Raw genomic sequence first — 23,265 nt, forward strand, 5'->3', positions numbered from 1 at the left:
TTGGAGCTGGTTGCATTATATGAACATGCAGTGAAATCAGATTCAAGACAAACTTTCCATGGACAGCAGACACACAGGGACACCACCAACTGTGCAGAATATATTGGAACTGAGCAACAAGCGATGCCCTTGCTGCTTATTGCCACACTCCAAACAGCATAAATATTTGAGGGGAAGAAAATAGCAGGGTAGTCGGGAAAGATCAGGGACCTTGAGCTAACTAGTTTAAAGAGTCGGCATCGATATAATGGACAAAATAGCTTTATTTTCTGCTCTATCATTCTCTGGTTCTAAATGGTCCAACACACCAGAATATTTAAAAATAAAAGGATCTGAGTAGACCATTTGATGCTTGGACTGCCATATATCAATGAGGAGTTGAGGCTCAACTTCCTGCCTGATTCCAACCAATTGTAATCACCCATGGACCAAATTACTGTCTGTGTCTTCAATATAAAATTAATTCTACTTCCATAGCTCTCTGCGACAGAGAATTTCCAAGATTACTGAGTCAAAGCACTCCATGTGAAGAAAATCTGTCTCATCCCTGTCCAAGTGGGTCACCTCTTATCCTGAAACTACACCCTAGGTTCTAGATTCGTCCTCAAGGGAAAACAAAACATTCTCTTAGCACGTACCCTATTAAACCTTTTAATGTCTTATATGTTTCAGAAAGATCACATTTCAATCTTTCAAACTCCCAACTGGCTCAACCTATCCTCAGAGAACTATCAGGAAAAGTCACAGCACAATGGAAATGGAATTCTGGTGATGTGCAACACTGGACTGCTAATCCAATCTTAATCATTTCCTATTCAGTGGCCAGAATGATAAATCTCCCCAAAGCATTGCCTTGAACTGAACACCAGACATCTCTCCCTTTGTACACTCTGTCCTACAGAGTTTGCAATGTTGACTTTTGAACTGGAGTCAACACAGTTCAAGGAGTGAAATTGAACATGTATGGAGTATAAACATAGTTCCAGGATGGGCATGATCAGTTTATGGATGCACATTGAGATTACATTACGGCAGTTGAGGCAAAACCTGGTTTGTATCATTTGGTATAGAGTTGGCCTAACTCAGTTCTCCCAGAGAAGTCCAACACCAGTCCAGAAATACCACATAAAAAACACTAGTAGCATGGAAGTACTGAAGCCCTGCGCCCCCTTGAAAAGTCCTCAGATTCCATTGGCCCGTCAAATTAGCACAAAAGGATAACCAAATAAGTTTTTGTTTCAGTTGTTATTTGAATCAAACACTGCTGATGCTGGGTTTTGGAGTGTAGTGTGTAACTTTCATACCTTGTGCTATTTTGTCTCTTTCTATCTCTTACAGGGATCACTGTGCTGTTGTCCCTAACTGTATTCATGCTGTTAGTGGCTGAGATAATGCCAGCAACATCTGACTCTGTCCCATTGATTGGTAAGTGGGCCCTCACTTGTGTCTAGTGGAATTTGTGCATTTGATATAATAGACTGCATGTGTAGTAGCAAATTGTGAGTGCCCCATACTCACCAATGCCCTGATAACGGAAGATAGTCCCTACACATAATTTATGGCTAAATAAAGACCATGCATGAAATTCTGGGGATTGTGCACCCATGGGAAAAAGTTTGTGCAGGGTCTTTGTCTTCTGATGCTAATGTACGTCTATCAAGATTGCCAGCATTTTGAAAGCCAGAGTTACCCATAAAATAAACCATTACAACAAGTAGTGGAAGTTTAAAATAAATAACATGTATAAATGAAGAAGGGTCTCGACCCGAAACGTTGCCTATTCCTTCGCTCCATACTTGCTGCCTCACCCGCTGAGTTTCTCTAGCATTTTTGTCTACCTTTGTATAAATCTGTTTGATTAGAAATCAAATCGCAGTGAATGTAAAAGAGCTCCAAAACAGATATACAAAAGAGCAGTTCCTAGTAAACTTGTAATGATTATTTTCCTTGCATATCTCATCAATGGTAAAAATAGATCTGTGTGTGTTTGTGTGCTTACGTGTGTGTCTGGGTACTTGTGAGTGAGAGTGGCTGACAGAGCAAGGAGGTACTGTAGGTAGGGAGATGCATCATAGAATCTGAGTGTTTTAAATTTGCTGATATGAAACTACAATTCTCAGGGTACATCTTGTCACAAATGAGCAGATAAAATGTACATAGTGCAGGCAGTGTGGAAAATAATTTAAAATATACTGAATAATTAATTAAATATGCAGAGACAATTGATCTTTGAGCCTGCGCTATTCATTATGATCATTGTTGATCATAAAGTCATAGTCAGAGAGACATACAGCACAGAAACAGGTCCTTCTGACTATTTAGTCTGCACAAGCCATCAAGCACCAATTCACACTAATGCAATAGTAATATCATTATATTTTCAGTCTGAAGAAGGGTCCCGACCCAAAATGTTGCCTCTCCATATTCTCCAGGGATTCTGCTTGGCCTGTTGAGTTACTCCAGCACTTTATGTCCTTTTGTGTAAACCAGCATCTGCTGTTCATTGTTTCAATATCTCCACACATTCTCATCATCTGTCCACCTATCCTACTCATGGACCTGAGGAGAATTAGCATTGGCTGACCAAACCACGTGTTTTTGGGATGTGGGACAAAACAGGAGCTCAGGATCGGAGCTGTGAGGCAACAACTCTAACACCTGCAACTATCTCATTGCCACAATCTTTCTCTCCCCATTGCTCTTCAGGCATTTTTATCTAAAGAAAGATCTATCTCTTACATATTCAATTATGTGGCCACTATATCCCTCTGAGATAGCAAACTCCATATGCTCACCATTCTCTGCTTACAGAGATTTATTTTCATTTTAGTTCATCACCTATATCCATAAACGGTGACCCTGGTTCTAGACTTAGCCCGGGCAGAGGGAGATACCACTACCACTCATCAGAGTTCTTCACATTTTAATGAGATCTTCAAAACACATGTGATTCCTGACACATGTTGAACCAAAGCATTACTGCCAACCCAGCAAATAGTCTGGTGAGCCTTAGTATTTTCTCAATTGGTTATCATTCTGAATGGTCTTTCAATAAGCTAGGGTACAGTCCCTATTTTACAACTTACCTCATTGTGGACATTGGACATTTTCTCTGGGGCTGCTACGCTTGACTGCTGAGAAACTATATTCTGTGCTCTGCTATTTTTCTCTTAATTCTACCTGTTGTACGTGTTTGGCATGATTGTATCCATCTAGAGTTTTATCTGTTTGAGGGATAGCACACAAACAAAAGCTATTCACTGTATCTTGATGCAGGTGTTGATAATAATCCTAAACCTAAACATGAGTGAGGGGCAAAATAAGAACGACATATCTATAGACAAACTCTTCCAATCTCAGAACAACTTGATGTATTTCACAATCAACAAGCACATTGCAGGTGTGGGAATGAAATAAATGTGATACACAATCTGCACCATGATTTACACTAAATGAACTATTTCTCTGAGGTCATAGAAACATAGAAACATAGAAAATAGGTGCAGGAGTAGGCCATTCGGCCCTTCGACCCTGCACCGCCATTCAATATGATCATGGCTGATCATCCAACTCAGTATCCTGTACCTGCCTTCTCTCCATACCCCCTGATACCTTTAGCCACAAGGGCCACCTCTTAAATATAGCCAATGAACTGGCCTCAACTACCTTCTGTGGCAGAGAATTCCAGAGATTCACCACTCTCTGTGTGTCATCTGAGAATTTAAATTTTCACCAGGGCTTTAAGGAGAATAGCGTAGCTTTTCTTAGATTAAATAAAACGACTCCAGGATTTCACATCCAAGATGTAGATATATCTTGCATAGAAAAGATACAGTGTCAATTTGCCATATGTCAAAGATTGGCTTGAGATTCAAGAAGAAAACTATGTTTTTCTTTGGAGTGAGCTGCTGAGGGAAAGACATGTAGGGGGAGTACGTAGGCTTATTGTATTGAATAAATAAGGTGCCATGAGGAACAAAGTCATTAGGAAATAGGTCAATTAACTAGATATGACAATTTTGAGTAATTTGTTGAAAGAATAAAGGAAAAATCAAAGTCACATAGTAAATGAAGATGTAAATGAAGCATTAACAACCTGATCTCCCTGTGGCTCAGCACTTCAACTCCCCCCCCCCCCCCCCCCCCCCCCCCCCCCCGCATCCGTCTGAAGAAGGGTTTCGGCCTGAAACCTTGCCTATTTCCTTTGCTCCATAGATGCTGCCGCACCCGCTGAGTTTCTCCAGCACTTTTGTCTACGTAGTAAATGAAGAGATTTGGTCCATCAAGTCCAAACCAGCCCTTTGTAAGATAAAAACAGCTCTCCCCTCTTCCTTGCACTCTCCCACAGCCAGCCAAATCCCTTCCTTTCAAATATATATCCAGCTCTCTTCAATTACTTACTTACTGCCTATTATTCCTCCTGGCATATAGGGCAGCAATGAAGGTCCTCCACTCAGTGGTGTTGATTCCTTCAGTTGCTGTTTCCATAACATATTTGTTTTACGAGACAGGGTTGTTAGCCCTGTGATCAACCTCCAACCTGGAGGACCAGTGGATCGCTCTTCGTCTTGCCTCTACCCTTCGACCTGTCCAGCATGGGAGACCCTAACAGGAGATGAATCTCCCACTGGCATAGCTCTAGGGGTCACTGAGACACACAAGCTCCCCGACCACAACAAGGTTGCAATCCAATCTCTTCAATCGTACACTTAAATTTGCCACCATGGTTACCCCGATGGTACATCCCATTACACTAAATACTCTCTGTATGTTTTCTCTCACGTCCCATTCATCTCTTTAGTCAATCACCTGCATTCTATGTCCCCAAATTCCCATCCACCCAGAACCTCACCAGCACTTCCACTAACAGAAACAATTACTCCCTACTCTATCATATTTAAACATCTGATCCTATCATCGTCACTCTAGGTTCTCCAGTCTATCCATATAACTAAAGTCCCTCATTCTTTGGAATCATTTCAATAAATTTATGCACCCTCCCTTGAGCCTTATCATCTTTCGTAAAGTGCGGTGCCCGGAATTCTACATGCTAAAGTTAAGGCCAAATCAATGTTTTACAATGGTTCTTCAGTACGTCCTTGCTCTTGAATGGCATACCTTTTTTCATACAGCCCCAGATACAGTTTCTTCAAACTACATTCTTGACCTGCCTTGCCATGTTCAGTGCACAATGTACATATACACCCAGATATTTTCGTTCTTCTGGTGCTTTTAAAATTGCACCCTGTACTTCATATTGCATCCTTTTTCCTGTTATCAATATGTAACATTTTAGTGGTCTGAGAAACGACTACTGGAGTTTTCAACAGATCTTTATTCGAAAGTTCAATAACCAGCAAACAGACTTTTCAAACACGTCTGCCCGCAATGGTGGTCAGCGCTGAACTAACGCGCGCAAGGGAAAAACCGCGTGAAACCAGCAGCCCCTCCCGAGTCACGTGACCGCGGCTTCCGAACGCCGGGTTCGATATTTGCGTGCACTAGCAGGCGCCACTACAACATAATACTTTTCTCAACATTAAATTTCACTTGCAACCTATTCCAACAGCCTGTTTACATCTTCTTGATGTATTTTACTATCCTGAATATTTACTATCCTTTCAAGTTTTGCATCACCTCCTGATTTGTATCCTGTTTACCCAAATCATAATTGTCGATGCAACCCAGACCATCACATAAACCAACATCCCTTCAACTGACTCCATGTATTCCTCACGCTGCCTCAGCAAGGCCAGCAGCATAATCGAGGATGAGTCGCACCTGGCCACTTCCTCTTCCCCTCTATTCTATCAGGCAAAAGGTATATGTGGGAAAACGCACACCTCCAGATTCAGGGATAGTAATTTCCCAGCTGTTTTCAGGCAACTACAGTAAATCATCCTACCACAACCAGAAAGCATTCCTGAACTTCTATCTACCTCATTGGTGACCCTCGGACTATCATTGATCGGACTTAGCTGGCTTTACCTTGCACTAAACGTTACTCCCTTATCATGTATCTATACACTGTAAATGGTCTGATTGTAATCATGTATTGTCTTTCCACTGACTGGATAGCAAGCAACAAAAACTTTTCACTGGACCTCGGTATACATAGCAATAAACTAAACTGAAATCATGGTTCTACTGTATATGAAGAAAGGTGGTGGTCCTAGCATTTATTTCAAGAGGGCTTGCATACAAAAATAGGGATGTAATGTTGCAGCTTATAATGTTATAAGGAGCTGGTAAGGCTGCATTTGGAATATTGTGAGCAATTTTGGGCACCATATCTGAGGAAGGATGTGCTGGCACTGCAGAGGGTCCAGAGAAGATTTACAAGAATGATTCCAGGACTGAGTAGGTTAACCTATGATGAGTGTATGTTGGCACTGGGCATGTACTCACTGGAGTTTAGCAGAATGAGGGGGGACCACATTGAAACAGACCGAATAGTGAATGGCTTGGATAGAGTGGATGTGGAGAGGATGTTTCCATTGGTGAGAACTATATGTCATAGCATCAGAATTAAAGGATATTCTTTTAGGAAGGAGATGAGGAGAAATTTATTTCGTCAGAGGGTGGTGAATCTGTGGAATTCTTTGCCACAGAAGACTATAGAGTCCAAGTCAGTGGATATTTTTAAGGCAGAGATAGATAGATTCATGATTAGTACAGGTGTCAGAGGTTATGGGGAGAAGGCAGGAAAATGGGGTTAGGAAGGAGAAATAGATCAGCCATGATTGAATGGTGGAGTAGACTTGGTGGTCCGACAGGCCTAATTTTACTCCTATTCCTTATGACCTAGCATTAATGCCCGGAACTCCAATGTAGACTTCCCTCCAGTAGCTAATTTTGCTACAGCATCTTTTGTTCCATGCTTTTAATCACACATCAGCATTATTACGTGGTTCCTTACTTTCTAAATCCACATTTAATGTGTTAACCATATTTCCTTATCAACTTCCTCTGTTGCACATCAAAACCACTATCAGTTTGGATGGAAATGACATCTTTAACAAATCCACTCTGGTGTCTATAATCCATCCACAGTCATTCAATTGACTGATAATTCTGACTGATAATTGCTTCTTGAACCTTCCCCACTACCAGGGTTAAACTAACTTATTGGATTTATACCAATGTGATTTTTCAAACAAGAGTGCAACATTTCCACCAGTAATTCCCTGTAATCTACAGATGTTTGGAAGATTACATTCAAGACCTCTGTAATTGTCACCCTTACTTCTCTCGGCTATGTAGGACGCATTCCACCTTAATCTTTCTAATACCCTCACTTTACCATATTTTATCCAATCCGAACATCAAGGAATGTATTTTCACCGGAGAGTTGTATTGGTTCTGGAACTCATTGCCTGCGGTACTGATAATTTCACCAATCCCAGATATAATTTGGATGTGTACTTGCAGAGTTATAATCTTTAGGGTTATGGTGGACCTGACCAACAGAGCTCTTCATTAACCAATGTAGACGTGATCAACCAAGCGGCCTCCTCATAACTTTTCTTCAATTCCCAACAATTGCATCCTCTCCAAAAGCTATTTCTTTCCCAAAGTTTGGGTGAACTGTACGATTGAACATTTTGGAAATTAAAAAGTGTGCCATTTAGTCCTGCTTTCCTGTATTTTTGTGGACAGTTTACAGCTTCCAGGACACCAGCACTGACAAGATTGTGTTCGTTGAATATTGTAAAGGAGGGTGACTGCAGAATTTGTACTTAAGCCTCTGGGGTGAAACATCTGATCGAAAGCTAGATGGACATAACCTGAGTCCCAACTGAGCAATTATCTTTTGGACATTATTATTTCAAATGTCATTTGTGAAGTCTGTGTCTTTTGCTGGACTACATTTAATTTCTGTCCATTGCTAGATACATTTATTTCAATAAAATTACTGCATTTTGATAATGAACAAACTACTGACGTGTTTCGTCTGCAGTAGGATTTTTAGATCAATCTTCAATTAAGTTTTTTATTCAATCTATGAAAGGGAAAAATAACTTACAATTGCATCGTTTTTTTATATGAATCGTTGTTTGAAAACACTGGAAGCACTCATGCAAAGAGAAACATAAATAACATTTCAGATCAAAGATTACACTGAGAACTGGGAATAAGAAAACACATTTATTTCAAGTTGCAGATAGGGTAGGGGAAGAGATGGCTGGGACAAAGGGAATATTTCTTATGGGGTGAGACCTGTGTTGCTATGGTAATATGTTTTATATGAAGTGATTTGCTTAAGGGGTTAATGAAGGAGATTTGAAAGAGTAAAGATGAACAAGCAAAAACATACAGATCTCAGGAAAAAATGCTCAGCAGGTCAGGCTATGCTAGTGGAAAGAGAATGAGCCAATATTACAGATGAATGAATGACCTTCAGCAGAACTGGCCATTTCATACGAAAACAGTGAACGTGAGTTATTTGAAGTCATTGAATTCAACATTGAGTCCAGAAAAGTACCCAGATAGAGAGCGAATTTATACAAGAAGAAATCACAAGAAAATTGTAGCAAGAGTAGGCCATTAGAATCCTCAAGCCCAATCCACCATTCACTAAGAACATGGTCGATCTATGCTGACCTCAACTGTCAGTTCCACGTATACCTCTATATAAAGGTAGTGAAATGCTGTGCTGGATAAAATGTCTGGCTGGTCAGGCCATGCTATGGCTTTTTTATATGCACAGATCAATCCACTTCTTGAAGCATTGTCAATTTCATAATGTGGGAAATGTGGCAGACTGCCATAAAACACAATGTGATAATGCCCAGATAGTCTGTTTGTGACATTGATTGAATAGCAGGTGGTTTGATTAATGTATCTTTACAGCACGGGGGTTAACAATCTATTCTGCCTGTACTTCAAAATAAATTCACAGGATTACAGGATCTTTTACATTCATTTGCAAGGTCAGATGGCATTCAAAAGATGATACCACTAAAAGCAAAATGTTCCATTGGCACTGCACTGGATTGCAGCTCCGATTATTTGTTTTAGTCCCTATCTTGGAATTTAAACCCACAACTTTCAATTGTGGCACAGTTGCCAATATGATTTGTGAAATGGGAGATCTATTAATTAATAAAAGTATATGAAAGACTCAGTGTGAAAACAGCCTATGCTTGAAATGTGTAGTATCATTTTAAAACTTGGCACATAAGCTCCCCAATTAAGTAATAACAACTGGAATTTATTGAGGGAAGCATCCAGGAACTGAAATTGAGAGTGGATAATAGCATAAGATAATTTTTAAGATACTCAATTAAACTCAGTTTACAATTGTTTTCAGCAATATTGCGAGGTTGTTAGACTATATTTGAATCATTTTATCAGTGTACCTTTAGGAATAGTTTCAGCATTTAATTGAATTCAGGATTAACTCAATTTAGTTGACCAAGACAATAAAAACTTGCATATACATAGTGCCTTCAATGTGCCAAAAATATGACAGGGCATTTAAGAGGAGTATTTTTTTTACCAATATATGACACTGGAGATTTGTTTGCACTGGAAAAGAACAAGAGTTGGGATCCAACCAGCTGCTGACGGTAATACAATGATGATTAAGGAAGTAGTAGGAATTGTGAGAGTGCAGAATTCTCAGAGGTTTATAAGGAGATTGCAAAGCTGGGGGTGGGCGTATGAGGTGATGGAAGATTGAGAGCAAGGATGAAAATTTTAAAATCGAGGCAGTGCTGCTCCAGGATCCAGTGTAGGTCAAGAGGACACAGCAATAGTGTGTGTGCATGACTTGGCATGATTTAAGGGCATGAGCAGCAGTGGTTTTATTCAATTACTTTCTGTACATCCTTATAAAATGCAGTAGATAAAATGGTTGGACATTGTGCAGAGCCCTTGTAGTCCTTATAGCCCTTAACCTCAACACTTACAGTCTCTCTATGAACATTCTTCTTCTTGCGTATAGCGTGCACAGCCTAAAGTTGTAGGACAACTTGTTCTATTTGATCTTATTTGATTGTGCACGCCAAGTTGATTGCATTCATCGAAACAAGGTTGCAATCTTCCACCCCTCTATGAACATTAAAGTGACGTGTTGATATTTTTAACATTCATTGAACAAGAAAGTTTTAAATGTTCACTGAGCTAGAAAACAAGTATCACAGATGAAGCATGCACACAGCTCAGAACACTTAATCCAACCATTAGTTGAGGTCTGTTTATGCACTCTAAGTTTAAATTGATGACACAGTCACTTTTCACCTTCAGTTCAGCTGTTGCATAGTCTTTCCAGTATTTGGAACAGATTTCAGAAACATGAACAGATTCTCCTGCAATATATTTGCCCAGCACATGAAATAATGGTAATCAAAATATGGTCATATGCACTTCATATCCAGGGTCCAGTATTACCATTTTTATTTATTACATCTGATTCTAAGCATATTGCAGACACAGATAAGAAGGTTGTGGGCTTCAGAATTATTTTAAAAGGGTTAACTAGGTCTTGTGACATGTTTAAAGGTCAGATAAGAAATTGCCGCTGGTGTGAGCACTAGTAGGAAGATCACTGGACCAAATCGTGAGGGTAGAAGAGGGGAAAAGGGTAGAAAAATAATGTGGCTCGGGTCCTCACAATTGTTGACATAGATAGGAATATTAGGCCTGAGAGAATTATTGGCAAATAGAAAAGACACAAGATTCGAAAATATGATTGAGAGGTCGGGTAGGAGAAGCTCAGTATCCATGAGTATTGTTGCCAGGTCAGGAGTGCTGCCAGGTAGTTTAGAAGCCAGGCTAGTAGGTGTGGGCTTGGATAAAGGTTGGGAGTGCATTTGGTGGTTTCAAGAATGGAAGCATGGTTGTTTACTGTAAATACTTCCCAATTTTATGAAAGTGGGATTTGGGTTTCCTTGGAGGGTATGAGCATCTTCGGGCCATTCAAAGTGAAACATTTGCGGGTGGCACGAAGCTGGGGGGCAGTGTTAGCTGTGAGGAGGATGCTAGGAGGCTGCAAGGTGACTTGGATAGGCTGGGTGAGTGGGTAAATGCATGGCAGATGCAGTATAATGTGGATATATGTGAGGTTATCCACTTTGGTGGCAAAAACAGGAAAGTAGACTATTATCTGAATGGTGGCCGATTAGGTAAAGGGGAGATGCAACGAGACCTGGGTGTCATAGTACAACAGTCATTGAAAGTAGGCATGCAGGTGCAGCAGGCAGTGAAGAAAGCGAATGGTATGTTGGCATACATAGCAAAAGGATTTGAGTATAGGAGCAGGGTGGTTCTACTGCAGTTGTACAGGATCTTGGTGAGACCACACCTGGAGTATTGCGTACAGTTTTGGTCTCCAAATCTGAGGAAAGACATTCTTGCCATAGAGGTAGTACAGAGAAGGTTCACCAGACTGATTCCTGGGATGTCAGGACTTTCATATGAAGAAAGACTGGATAGACTCGGCTTGTACTCGCTAGAATTTAGAAGATTGAGGGGGGATTTTATAGAAACTTACAAAATTCTTAAGGGGTTGGACAGGCTGGATGCAGGAAGATTGTTCCCGATGTTGGGGAAGTCCAGGACAAGGGGTCACAGTTTAAGGATAAAGGGGAAATCCTTTAGGACCGAGATGAGAAGAACATTTGTCACACAGAGAGTGGTGAATCTGTGGAACTCCCTGCGACAGAAGGTAGTTGAGGCCAGTTCATTGGCTATATTTAAGAGTGAGTTAGATGTGGCCCGTGGCTGAAGGGATCAGGGGGTATGGAGAGAAGGCAGGTACAGGATACTGAGTTGGATGAGCAGCCATGATCATATTGAATGGCGGTGCAAGCTCGAAGGGCCGAATGGCCTATTCCTGCACCTATTTTCTATGTTTCTATTAGCAGGCTACTAACATAATGAATATTGGTTCAAGACTTGGATAATGGGCACCCTTTGCTTGCTATTCACCAGGGATTGTGGTATAATTTACAACGGAAATGTAGCATGCACTATCACAAAACTTCAGTTCCCAAGAGGCAGCTTGGTCGAATATTGCCATCAATGCCATTAAAACAAATTCAATTATTCAAACTTCAATTTTCTTTGATCAGAGGGTAGATAGAGATGGAGAAATAAATTGAAACTGTAAGGGTAAATTTCCCAATCTCAGACTTCAAAGGAGTGGGTTATACTAGAATCCCACCAGCTTTAAGCACAGTTTCCATAGAGAAGATGGGAGCAGTGGATTTTCCCTCATGGAATAAAATGGGCTGCTTTAATTGAATCCTTCCTGGGGTTTCCCTTGGAAATGTCAGTCTGTGGACAGTTGGCTACAGATGAGGGGAGAGTGAAAGAATGTTCTAAAATGCCAAACATCGATCGTGTGCATATTTATCTGCAAAGATTTTCCATCAAGGAATTGTACTTTAAAAAATTCAACAGTACAAAATTATCTGCTCTTACTAATGTAATCTGCAGGTAAGACTGTGGATCCTGTGATATTAAATTATTTAAGAAGGAATTTTCAGGAATTTCCATTTAGTAAATGATAAAAGATAAAGAACAATGAAGGTACACTATTTTGACTAATTCATATGCTAAAAGATAATTAAGGAATTCACTTGAAACCATTTGAAGCAAATTGCATTTTTTACCTGTCACTTGCACAAGCACGAGCATTTTTACAAACAGTAAGATCACCTAAATGACAATTACATTCCAAAAGACCTGAGTAAATAATTGTTGTAAAGAAATGTAATTAAAGGAGAAAAAAAAGTGATGATGAGAGCTACCATGTTTCTGTTCAAAAGAGCTGCAAGGGATTGAATAGTTTCCTAGTTTTTGATTAATCTTTTTCTATTGGCCTTAGAGATTTGATGGAACCTTTCACTGGCAGAATAAGGTAACAGCAAAAAACCACCGAGGTATTTAATGTAATTGGTTTCATGTCCATTTGATAAATTTCGGCAGAGGAAATTGAAGAGTACAGTGGGAAGTAGATATATAAGGTGCATGCTGTTTCTTTTCTGCCAAGAGAAACATAATTTGGAGGTCTGTTAATTGATTTATCCAATGTTCTCAATGAACTGGAATAAGAGGATTAGAAATCCCAGGTCCTTTACAATCTGAGAAGAATAAATAGTTAACCTGGAAGGGTAGAGGAATACAAGTGATCACATTACAATTTGAAACATTCTTGTGAAGTTGGTAGGGTCAGTGTTAAGTTGATGTTTCGCATGGCTGGTGTTTATAGACCAAAGAGTCACTGATTCAAAGTAAGAGGTTGGCCTTTCAGGACTGAGATAAGTGGGAAGGGAGGCACACGGGATGACAGCAGAATATATTCCTTCATTTCACTGGTATACTTCAATGAGGGTAGTGAATCCTGGGAATTCTTTAACCTAAAGGGTTGTGGAGTCTCAGTCACTGAGTATGTTCAAGAAAGGGCTTGATACATTCTTAAGTATCAAGTGAGTCCGGCAATATAGGATTAGTGAAGGATAGAGATAAAAGTTTTGTCAAGTTTACCCCTAGTGTAAACGGATGATGGCTGAATGAGTGGAGTGTTAATGGGCATGTGTGAGAGAATACGTAGGTTACAGAGAAATTAGTGAGAAATTTGATTGATAGGATTGCTTTGAGAACTGGCATAAAAATGATGGACCTAAGGGCAGCAGGTATATAGAATCATAGAGTCATATTGCATGGAAACAGATCCTTCAGCCCAATTTGCTGAAGGCCGACCAGCATGCCCCATTCACACTCATCCAACTTGCCTGTGTTTGGCCCATATCCCTCTAAACCTATCCTAACCATGTACCTGTCTAAATGTTTTTTAAACATTGTGATGGTACCTGTCTCAACTATCTTCGCCAGTAGCTCATTCCATATACCTACTACCCTTTGTGTGAAAAGTTTCCCTTCAGGTTCCTATTAAATCTTCAATTTAAATATATTAAAATATGAGTGTCTTACTCCTGCTTCTATTGCAGACATATTTAAGTTCCTATGACAATATTATTGACCTGGGTGTTAGTATACTGCTATTACTACTACAACTACTACTACTACTACTACTACCATCCGTCTGCTCACTACCACGCTCTGCCCCCCCTCAACCACGTCACCCCCCACCCCAGCTGACCGCACGCACTGTCAACTGGGACAACCTCAGATCTCTCCAGCCTGCCCCCATCCCCCCACCCTCTCATAATGCCAACTTTGCCCTCCTCAACACCAGGTCGCTCAACAACAAAGCCCTTGCCCTCCATGAACTAATCCTTGACAACATTCTGGACTTCCTTCTGCTCACTGAGACCTGGCAACAACCCAATGTCTTCTTCTCCCTCAATCAAACATCCCCACCTGGATTTAATTACATTTCCAAGCCCCGCCCCTCCCGCCATGGAGGTGGCCTAGCTGTTATTTTTAACCAGGATTTTCGTATCACTGAACTCACCTTCCCCCCAGTAGCATCATTTGAATTCCTCGCCTTCAAAGCCCTTTCCTCCATGACAGTCATCCTCATTTACCGGCCACCTAAACCAAACCCCTCCTTCCTATCTGACTTCACTGAACTCCTCACACTTGCCTCATCCCTCTCCTCACGTCTGCTGCTACTTGGTGACTTAAATATTCACATGGACTCCCCCACCTGCAAGCTTGCATCTGAATTCGCCTTTTTACTAGACAACTTCTCTCTCACTCAGCACGTTACCTTTCCCACCCATGACAAAGGTCACATCCTTGACCTGGTCTGCTCCACAAATCAACCGGTACTCGACCTCCATCCTTGCCTCTTCCCCCTCTCTGATCATAAGCTTATACGGTTCACCATCCCTTCTCCGACACCTCGCCCCCGCTTCCTCCGAGAAATCACCTTCCGTAATCTAAAATCCATTGATTCCCACCATCTCTCTGACCTGCTCTCCACCACTCTCCCCCTGGACTCAACCCCCATCTCACCTGATGATCTCACAAACCATCTCAACTCCACCTTGTCTACCTCCCTCAACACTCTGGCCCCCCTCAAAACAAGAACCGTAACTTTCAACACATCCTCACCCTGGTACACACCTGCACTTCGTAAACTGAAACAGACTGGTCGCCAACTCGAACGACTTATAAAGAAATCATCTCTCACAGTGCACCTTGAAGCTTACAAACTCCACCTCACTGATTACAAAGATGCCCTCATTGCTGCAAAATCTGCCTACCTCTCCTCCATATTCACCGATCCCTGCCTAAACCACAGAACCCTCTTCTCCACAGTGGGCAACCTCCTCAAGCCTCGAGCCAACACTCTCCCTACCTCTACTCCGGTTCTCTGCAACTCATTCCTCCACTTTTTCGCTGATAAAATCAGCACCATCTATCAATCTTTATCCCCTGTACCCGACTCCCCAGCATCTACTCCACCACCTACCAAGGCCCCTCCTTTCAACATCTCCACTGACCTCCTTACCCTTCCTCCACACTGCTTCCTCTCCCAGTTTGACCTGGTCACCCCTATTGAAATCTCCAAACTCATCAGCTCTTCCAAACCCACTACCTGCTCCCTTGACCCTCTCCCCACTCCCCTGTTGAAGTCCTGCCTCCCCGTTCTCTGCCCCTACCTCACTAATCTCTTCAACTCCTCATTGTCCCAAGGAATTGTCCCCTCCGCTTTCAAAACTGCTGCCGTTACACCAATCTTAAAGAAACCTGGTCTTGATCCCTCCTCTCTCATTAACTACCGCCCAATCTCAAACCTCCCCTTTCTTTCAAAAACCCTGGAGCGTATCGTTGCGTCGCAACTTCATTCCCACCTCCTTGCGTATAACCTACTTGAACCCCTCCAATCTGGCTTTCGCCCCCTCCATAGCACAGAAACTGCTCTCCTCAAAGTTATCAACGACCTCCTCACCTCTGCTGACACTGGTTCCCTCAACATCCTCATCCTCCTCGACCTGAGCGCAGCCTTCGATACAGTGAACCATAACATCCTGCTCACCAGACTCAAAGACCTCGGCATTGAAGGCTCTGCACTCAGCTGGCTCCGTTCCTACCTTTCCAACAGATCCCACTTCATCTCTCTCCACAACCACACCTCTGCTACAGCCGCAGTCACTCAAGGCGTTCCCCAAGGCTCCGTACTCGGCCCCCTCCTCTTCATCATCTACATCCTCCCCCTTGGTCAGATACTCCGCCACTTCAATTTGGACTTCCACTGTTACGCTGATGACACCCAGATTTACCTTGGCACCAAATCCCCCCACAACCCCCCCCTCTCCCATATCAACTCCTGTTTGTCAGCTATAAAAACCTGGATGCAACATAATTTCCTCAAACTCAACAGCGATAAGACAGAATTCCTCCACATAGGCTCCAAAGCCACACTCAGCAAAATCAATAACCCCACTCTCACCATCGAGGCACCACTGTCTCCCCATCTCCCCAGGCCCGCAACCTTGGTGTGATCTTTGATTCCACCCTCTCCCTTGAGCCTCACATCCGCCATGTCATTAAAACCTCCTTCTTTCATCTCCGCAACATCGCCAAACTCAGACCCTCTCTCACACCGCCTGCTGCTGAAAGACTCATCCATGCCTTCATCTCCTCCCGACTGGACTATTGCAACTCACTTCTCCTTGGCATCAGCTCCACCTACATCAACCGACTCCAACTGGTCCAGAACGCAGCCGCCCGACTCATCACCCACACCAAATCCTGGCATCACATCACTCCAGTCCTCAAAAAACTTCACTGGCTTCCCATCTCCCACCGGATCACCTACAAAATCCTGGTCCTCACCTACAAAGCCCTCCACCATCTGGCCCCCCCATATCTCACTGACCTCCTCTCCCCCTACCAACCCTCACGGTCCATCAGATCCACACAGCCGGCCTCCTCTCCATCCACAAGTCCAACCTCCGCAGTTTTGGGGACAGAGCCTTCTCCAGGGCAGCTCCCAGGCTCTGGAACTCCCTCCCCCAACTGATCCGCAATTCCGTGTCCCTCACCATCTTCCAGTCCCGCCTCAAGACCCATCTCTTCACCTCTGCCTATCCTTAGCCCCACGTCCCCCTCCCTTTTCATCTGTGCATTAATTGCCTCATATTGTGTTTTGAATTGTATTCTGTCTTTACTTTGTGTACTAGTCATGTCTCTACTATTTATTTCATTCCCCTTACATGTTTTTCCTCTACCTGCTAAATTTTTGTAAGGTGTCCTTGAGACTCTTGAAAGGCGCCCATAAATAAAATGTATTATTATTATATTATTACTACTACTAGTACTGGGACTACTACTACTAATGAAAATAATAATAATCATCATCATCATCATCATAGTTATTACTATTGCTATTATTATTATTAGTTAATAACTATTATGATTATTAAGATGATGATGATGATGAAGATTATTATTATTGTTGATACTATTATTAAAATAAATCAATTGATGTGAATAGTTTACTCATGTTTTGATGCAGTGCAGCTGGATATAAACTTTATTTAATTGGAAGTTCCTATGAAACGACTGCAATAAAATGCTATTCCTGCTAAAAAGTTCTTGGAAATCAATACAGTGAAAAGTAATATGTTGCTAAGGTGCCCATGATGCTGAAGATACTCCAGTGATGAACCAAATCCAACTTCATGGGATTGGTATTTGCACTATAATGGTTCTAACAGTTGAAGCTACATAGAACATATGAAAAAGAATAAATGATGGACATCACATTGCAAACACTCTCAATTGCTATTGTGGGTGATTTTCCATAGTCCATATTGCCTAGTAATCCACTGAATAGCTTTGTGCTTTCAGCAGTCTGCTCATTACCCCCCATGGTGCCATGTAAATGAGAATAATGTACTAACGAAAGTACATTGACTTATTTGTTATGCGTCTTAGCTACAACTCAGTTAGAATCTGTCCTAAATGTACATTGTAGAAAGTGAAGGCAATGAATGGACCTCTCATGATGTGTCGAGTGTTCCAAAGTTGGCAAATGAATTGAGTTGGTGCAGAGAGCAGGACTCTAGTATCATCATCATCATCATCGGCGGTCACTCGAAACGAGAATGACGGTCCTCTCCTCTCCATAGGGTCGTCTACTTGTGGGTCTGCAGATGTCTGCAGAGGCCGATTTGCGATCGACACACCTTGGTGCAACGTGGGCAATGGAGACTGGCGGTGGTTTGTAGTCGTCGAGTCCCCTTCTCTCCCTCTTTACGGTGCTGTCGCATTGTCTCTCCGACACGGCGTAGTTCCATTTTGTGAAGTGCAGCTCCTTCCTGCACGGATTTCCTCCAGGAGCGCCTGTCCAGTGCAATGTGCTCCCAGTTGCTTGACGTGATATGGAATTTCTTCAGACTGTTCTTGATGTTGTCTTTGAAGCGTTTCTTTGGCCCACCGGGGGCTCGCCGACATTCCTTCAATTGAGAGTACAGGATTTGTTTAGGGAGATGTGTGTTGGACATGTGGATGACATGGCCAGTCCATCGAAGTTGGTGCTGCATTATTGTGGTGGTGATGCTGGTCATGTAGACTTCCTCCAAAACGCTGATGTTGGTGCGTTTGTCCTCCCAGCTGATCCTCAGAATCTTTCGTAAGGATCTTTGATGGTATTGTTCCGGGGCTCTCAGGTGCCTGGTGTAGGTAGTCCATGACTCGGCTCCATACAACAGGGTGGAGAGGACAACTGCTCTGTAGACCAGCAGTTTTATTTGAGCCTTTAGGTCTCGGTCTTCAAAGACTAATTTCCTAAGTCTGACAAAGGCTCCGCTGGCACAACTCATGCGATGGTTGACCTCAGAGTCGGTCAGCTTTTGAGGAAAGAATGCTGCCAAGGTAGGGGAAGCGATCAACGTTTTCAAGAGTGGTGTCGTCCACTTTTATAGTGGGCTGGGTAGACAGCTGGTTGGGTGGAGGTTGATGTAAGACCTGGGTTTTCTTGATATTTAAGGCTAGGCCCATGGCTCTGTATGCCTTGGCGAAGGCATTCAGGATGCCCTGAAGGTCTTCTACAGAGTGTACTGAAGCTCCATGATGGCGATGTTATTGACTTTGCTCTTGGCCTTCAACCTATTAAGGTTAAAGAGCCGACCATCAATTCTGCAGAGGATTGGGATCACCTGTGGCAGCTCTTCACCAATGAGATGAGATAAGGCAGTGATGAAGACGACAAACAGGGTGGGTGCGATGATGCATCCCTGTTTGACCCCCATTTCCACAGTGAAGGGCTCGGACTTGGAGCTGCAGTTGCTGAGCACTGTGACAGACATGCCATCATGTAGAAGCCTCAATACTCTGATGTACTTGGCGTGACTACCGTACCTTGATAGTGTGCTCCAAAGAGCCTGGCGGTCTATCGAGTCAAAAGCCTTTGTCAGGTCTATGAAGGCCATGTACAAAGGCTGCCTTTGTTCATGGCATTTTTCCTGGAGTTGGCGCGCTGTGAATATCATGTCTGCTGTACCTCTGGATGGGTGGAAGCCACACTGTGATTCTGGAAGTACCTCCACAGACGCTCCTTTGGCCTTGCAGGTTACATCATTTTCTAGGCACAAAAGGCTTTCCTTTTCTTGGAGATGAGCTGTTCTATCTCTGTGTTGTTCTCGTCAAACCAATCCTGGTGTTTTCTGGACTAGCACCCAAGGATGATTTTACAGGTATCAAGGATGGTGGATTTGAACCGGCTCCAGTGCCCTTCAATATCATCAGGATATTCCTGTTGGAGGCTTTCCCCAAGAGATGGCAGAATTCGCTGCTGGGTGGCAGTTTCCTCCAGGCCTTCACTGTTCAACCTTGGCCGGATCTGCTTCGTTTGAATCCTCCTCTTCCTCTTGCGTTTAATGGACATTATGGAGCAGATGAGGCAATGATATGTCCAGCAGTCATCTGCATCGATCATGGCCCTTGTGATGTTCACGTCACGGCGATCCCTGGCTCGTACAATGACATAGTCAATGAGATGCCACTGTTTGGAGCGTGGGTGTCTCCAAGATGCCTTAAATTAATTTTTCTGGTGAAAGAGGGTGTTGGTGATGATGAGCTCGTGCTGAGCACATTTGCTGAGAAGCAGAGCTCCATCTGATGTTGATGTTCCCGATGCCTTCCTTGCCTATGGTACCCTTCTAGAGGTGTTGGTCCCGGCCGACCCAGGCGTTGAAGTCTCCTAGGAGAATAGTCTTATCCTCCTTGGAGATTTTAGACAGTGTCTCATCCAAGCAGGCGAAGAAGGTTTATTTTACTTCCTCTTCAGAGTCTAAAGTAGGGGCATAGGCACTCACATCTGTTGCCATCTGGTTGTTGACAAGCACCAGACAGATGGTCATGAGACGCTCACTGATTCCCACAGGAAGTTCAGAGATGTGGCTGATGAGCTGGTTCTTGATGGCAAACCCAACACCATGGATCCTGGGCTCATCAGCAGCTTTTCCTTTCCAGAAGAAAGTGTAGCCACCCTTCTCCTCCTTCAATTGTCCTTCGTCTGCCCACTGGGTTTCAGAAAGGGCAGCTATATCAATCTGGAATCTTCTCAGTTCTCTTGCGATGATCACGGTTCTCCTCTCTGGTCTGTTACCGGTTACATTATCCATCAATGTGCGCACATTACATGCTCCAAAGTTCATATTCATATTTCTGTGTTTCTGACCGCATGTGGTGATACCTCTGGACGCGGTAATCCAGTCGGTAAGTTTGAGTAAGGTGGTAGTAAGTCGGGAAGTAAGCAGGACTCTAGTATAAGATGGTGAGGTCAGTTTAGCTTCACTGTGATGTCCACTCCTTGGACTTGACTCATGAAGTGGCAGGAGAGGAGGATCAGTTCAAAGGGAGAGAAACACACAGAAGAGTGAATCATTCCCTTCACTAAACATCGCAAACTGAACCATAGTAAAGGGCCTGTCCCACGAGCATGCGACCTGCATGCGGGAAGCGTGACCAAACCGGAAGCGGGGGCCGCACGGAGGTCGAGTGAACCCTGTACAGGGTCAGTCCCACCAGCATGCGCCTGCATGTGGCGAGCGCGACCAAACCGGAAGCGGGGACCACGCGGAGGTCGAGTGAGTGACGTGAAATTTGAGTGAAATCTGCGGGAAGTTCCCGCGTGACGTACGGCGTCAAGACGCTGCGCACGCTCGTCGAGGCGGTGCATACGGTGTTGAGGCGGCTGCGGGCCGGCAGGCTGTTGCTGCGTGGAATTTTTGAACGGTCAGTTTTTCGGACCCCCGCGTGATGTCGGGACCAGCTCCACACAACTCAATACGGCTCCGGCGATCGAAGTGGGACCGGCCCCGCGAGGCCGTACGACTCAAGCGACCACGTTAGGTCACGCTTGCCACATGGAGTCAGATGGTCGTGGGACAGGCCCTTAAGTGACTAAGGCTAGTGTAAATGGTGGGGGGGGGAGAGGGTGGAGGTGGGGGTAGCTAATATACTGGTTATCATAATGGGTCGATGGGTGCTACCTAGCATTGTTCTGGGCATGATTGCATAACTATCATTGTCTTTGTTACTTAGATAATACTGCCTTTCACATGATGGTTTTTGAGTCTGAACACTTTAGTGCTGGCAACCATGCAGATTGCAAGATCATTGAATTATGCCACTGAAATAATGGAATGCATTCTGCTGTCATCCTGTTTAAACTGGGTGGGAATCTAGCAGTGGGCTTCCCTTCTCAGTATCCCCAGCCTCTTCCACTGTAGTCCCACGTGATTTGGAGATCCATAAAATAACTAAGTCCAAGCAACCTCTGACTGACCTCTCTTGAACAAGACGAGAGAAAAATAAGATTGACTCCTTTCACTAATCCAAAGTCTCAGGGGACAGAGTTGGCTGGATTAGTCTGGCAAAAATACACAGATGCCCTGAGTCAACCTACTAACACTCTCTGAAGATGTGCTTCACCATGAATTAGGACAGAAAAGGTCAGGAAGGAGTATGAAAAATTAAATTCACTCAGTTGAACAGACTGCACAGAGGTGAGAATAATCAACAGTCTCACAAATGTTCAGTGCAGTCAAGCAGAGCAGAATTCCACTTAGTCAATCCTTCCATCCAAAAATCCCTAAATGTTTAATACCTGAATGTATTGTCATCTACTTTCTTAACTCAATTGTCTTCTTATGTAAAACTAGCTGAGCAATATGAAAGGCTCATTCATGAAAAAACAATCACCACATTGTTGTCTTTTGAGGTCAGGGCCCTGAGCTCCAGAATTCCAATCATAAACCTCCCTTCTTTTTGATATAGCTCTCTTATTAAAAGGCTCTGCTTAAATGTTATCCTTTGACCAGAGCTTTTATCACCAGTCCTAAAAAATGCATGAAAATGGACATTTACAGTAGTACTCAGCAGAGTAGACAGAGATGAGAGCAACAATTAATGCTTCAATTTAGTTGATTTTTCATCAAACTGGTAAAGTGGCTGCAATATTTATGATGCAAGCTTTGATCTGTTTGAAACGTTAGTCCTGCCCACAGATGCTTCCTGACCCATTCAGCATTTCATCTGCAATGTTTTGTTTTGACTATATGACAAATTTATTAAAAGAGCTTAATTGAATGGTTCACCAAATTGTATTGGATAATAGATGTATAAAGGAATAGTAATCATCACGATAACTAATTAAATATTACAAATAATCTTCAGCCTGTGATCGAATACGGCATCAGAGTACAACATTGGAGCGATCATTGCTGCTTGTTTGATTACTTCGTGAAGCTGTTTGTGGGACTGCAGAATGCAAAGAAGCCTTTCCTGAAGGCTGCATGTAAAGGGATGGAAGGAAATGTCTGGTCCATTTATAAAGCATCTCCAATTTTGTTGCAGTATAGTTTAATACAGTGTGGAAACAGGCCTTTTAGCCCACCAAGTCCACGCTGATGAGTAATCCCTGCACACTTACATTATCTTACGCACAGTAGAGATAACTTACAATTATACCAAGCCAATTAGCATATAAACATGTACATCTTTGGTGTGTGGGAGGAAACCGGAGATCCCGGAGAAAAACCAATGCTGGTCATGGGGAGAACACACAAAGTCCTTACAGACAAGCATCCAGTCAGGATCAAACTCAGGTATCTGGCACCGTAAGTCAGCAACTGGTGGCAACCCAATGCCACCATGCCGCCCTTACAGTTCTCTTACATTTATGTAAGAGAGATAGACAATTTTCCACATAATTATAGATGAACACTTTATTTCTTCTCAACACATTGTTTCTCCAGCTCCAGGTAGTTACAGTGCATTCAGAAAGTATTCAGACCCCTTCACTTTTTCCACATTTTGTTACTTTACAGCCTT

General features: G+C 42.9%; 1 protein-coding gene across 1 annotated transcript in view; it reads left to right on the forward strand.

Annotated features, from left to right (window-relative positions):
* The window catches only part of LOC116971571 (neuronal acetylcholine receptor subunit alpha-7-like), a 193,506-nt gene that overhangs the window by 132,378 nt on the left and 37,863 nt on the right, over positions 1-23,265 (forward strand). The window contains exon 8 of the mRNA XM_033018804.1: positions 1,339-1,425. Within this exon, the coding sequence (XP_032874695.1) occupies positions 1,339-1,425 (87 nt within the window). The remainder of the gene's footprint in view (positions 1-1,338; positions 1,426-23,265) is intronic.

Source organism: Amblyraja radiata, chromosome 3 (assembly GCF_010909765.2).
Source record: "Amblyraja radiata isolate CabotCenter1 chromosome 3, sAmbRad1.1.pri, whole genome shotgun sequence".
Taxonomy (NCBI): domain Eukaryota; kingdom Metazoa; phylum Chordata; class Chondrichthyes; order Rajiformes; family Rajidae; genus Amblyraja; species Amblyraja radiata.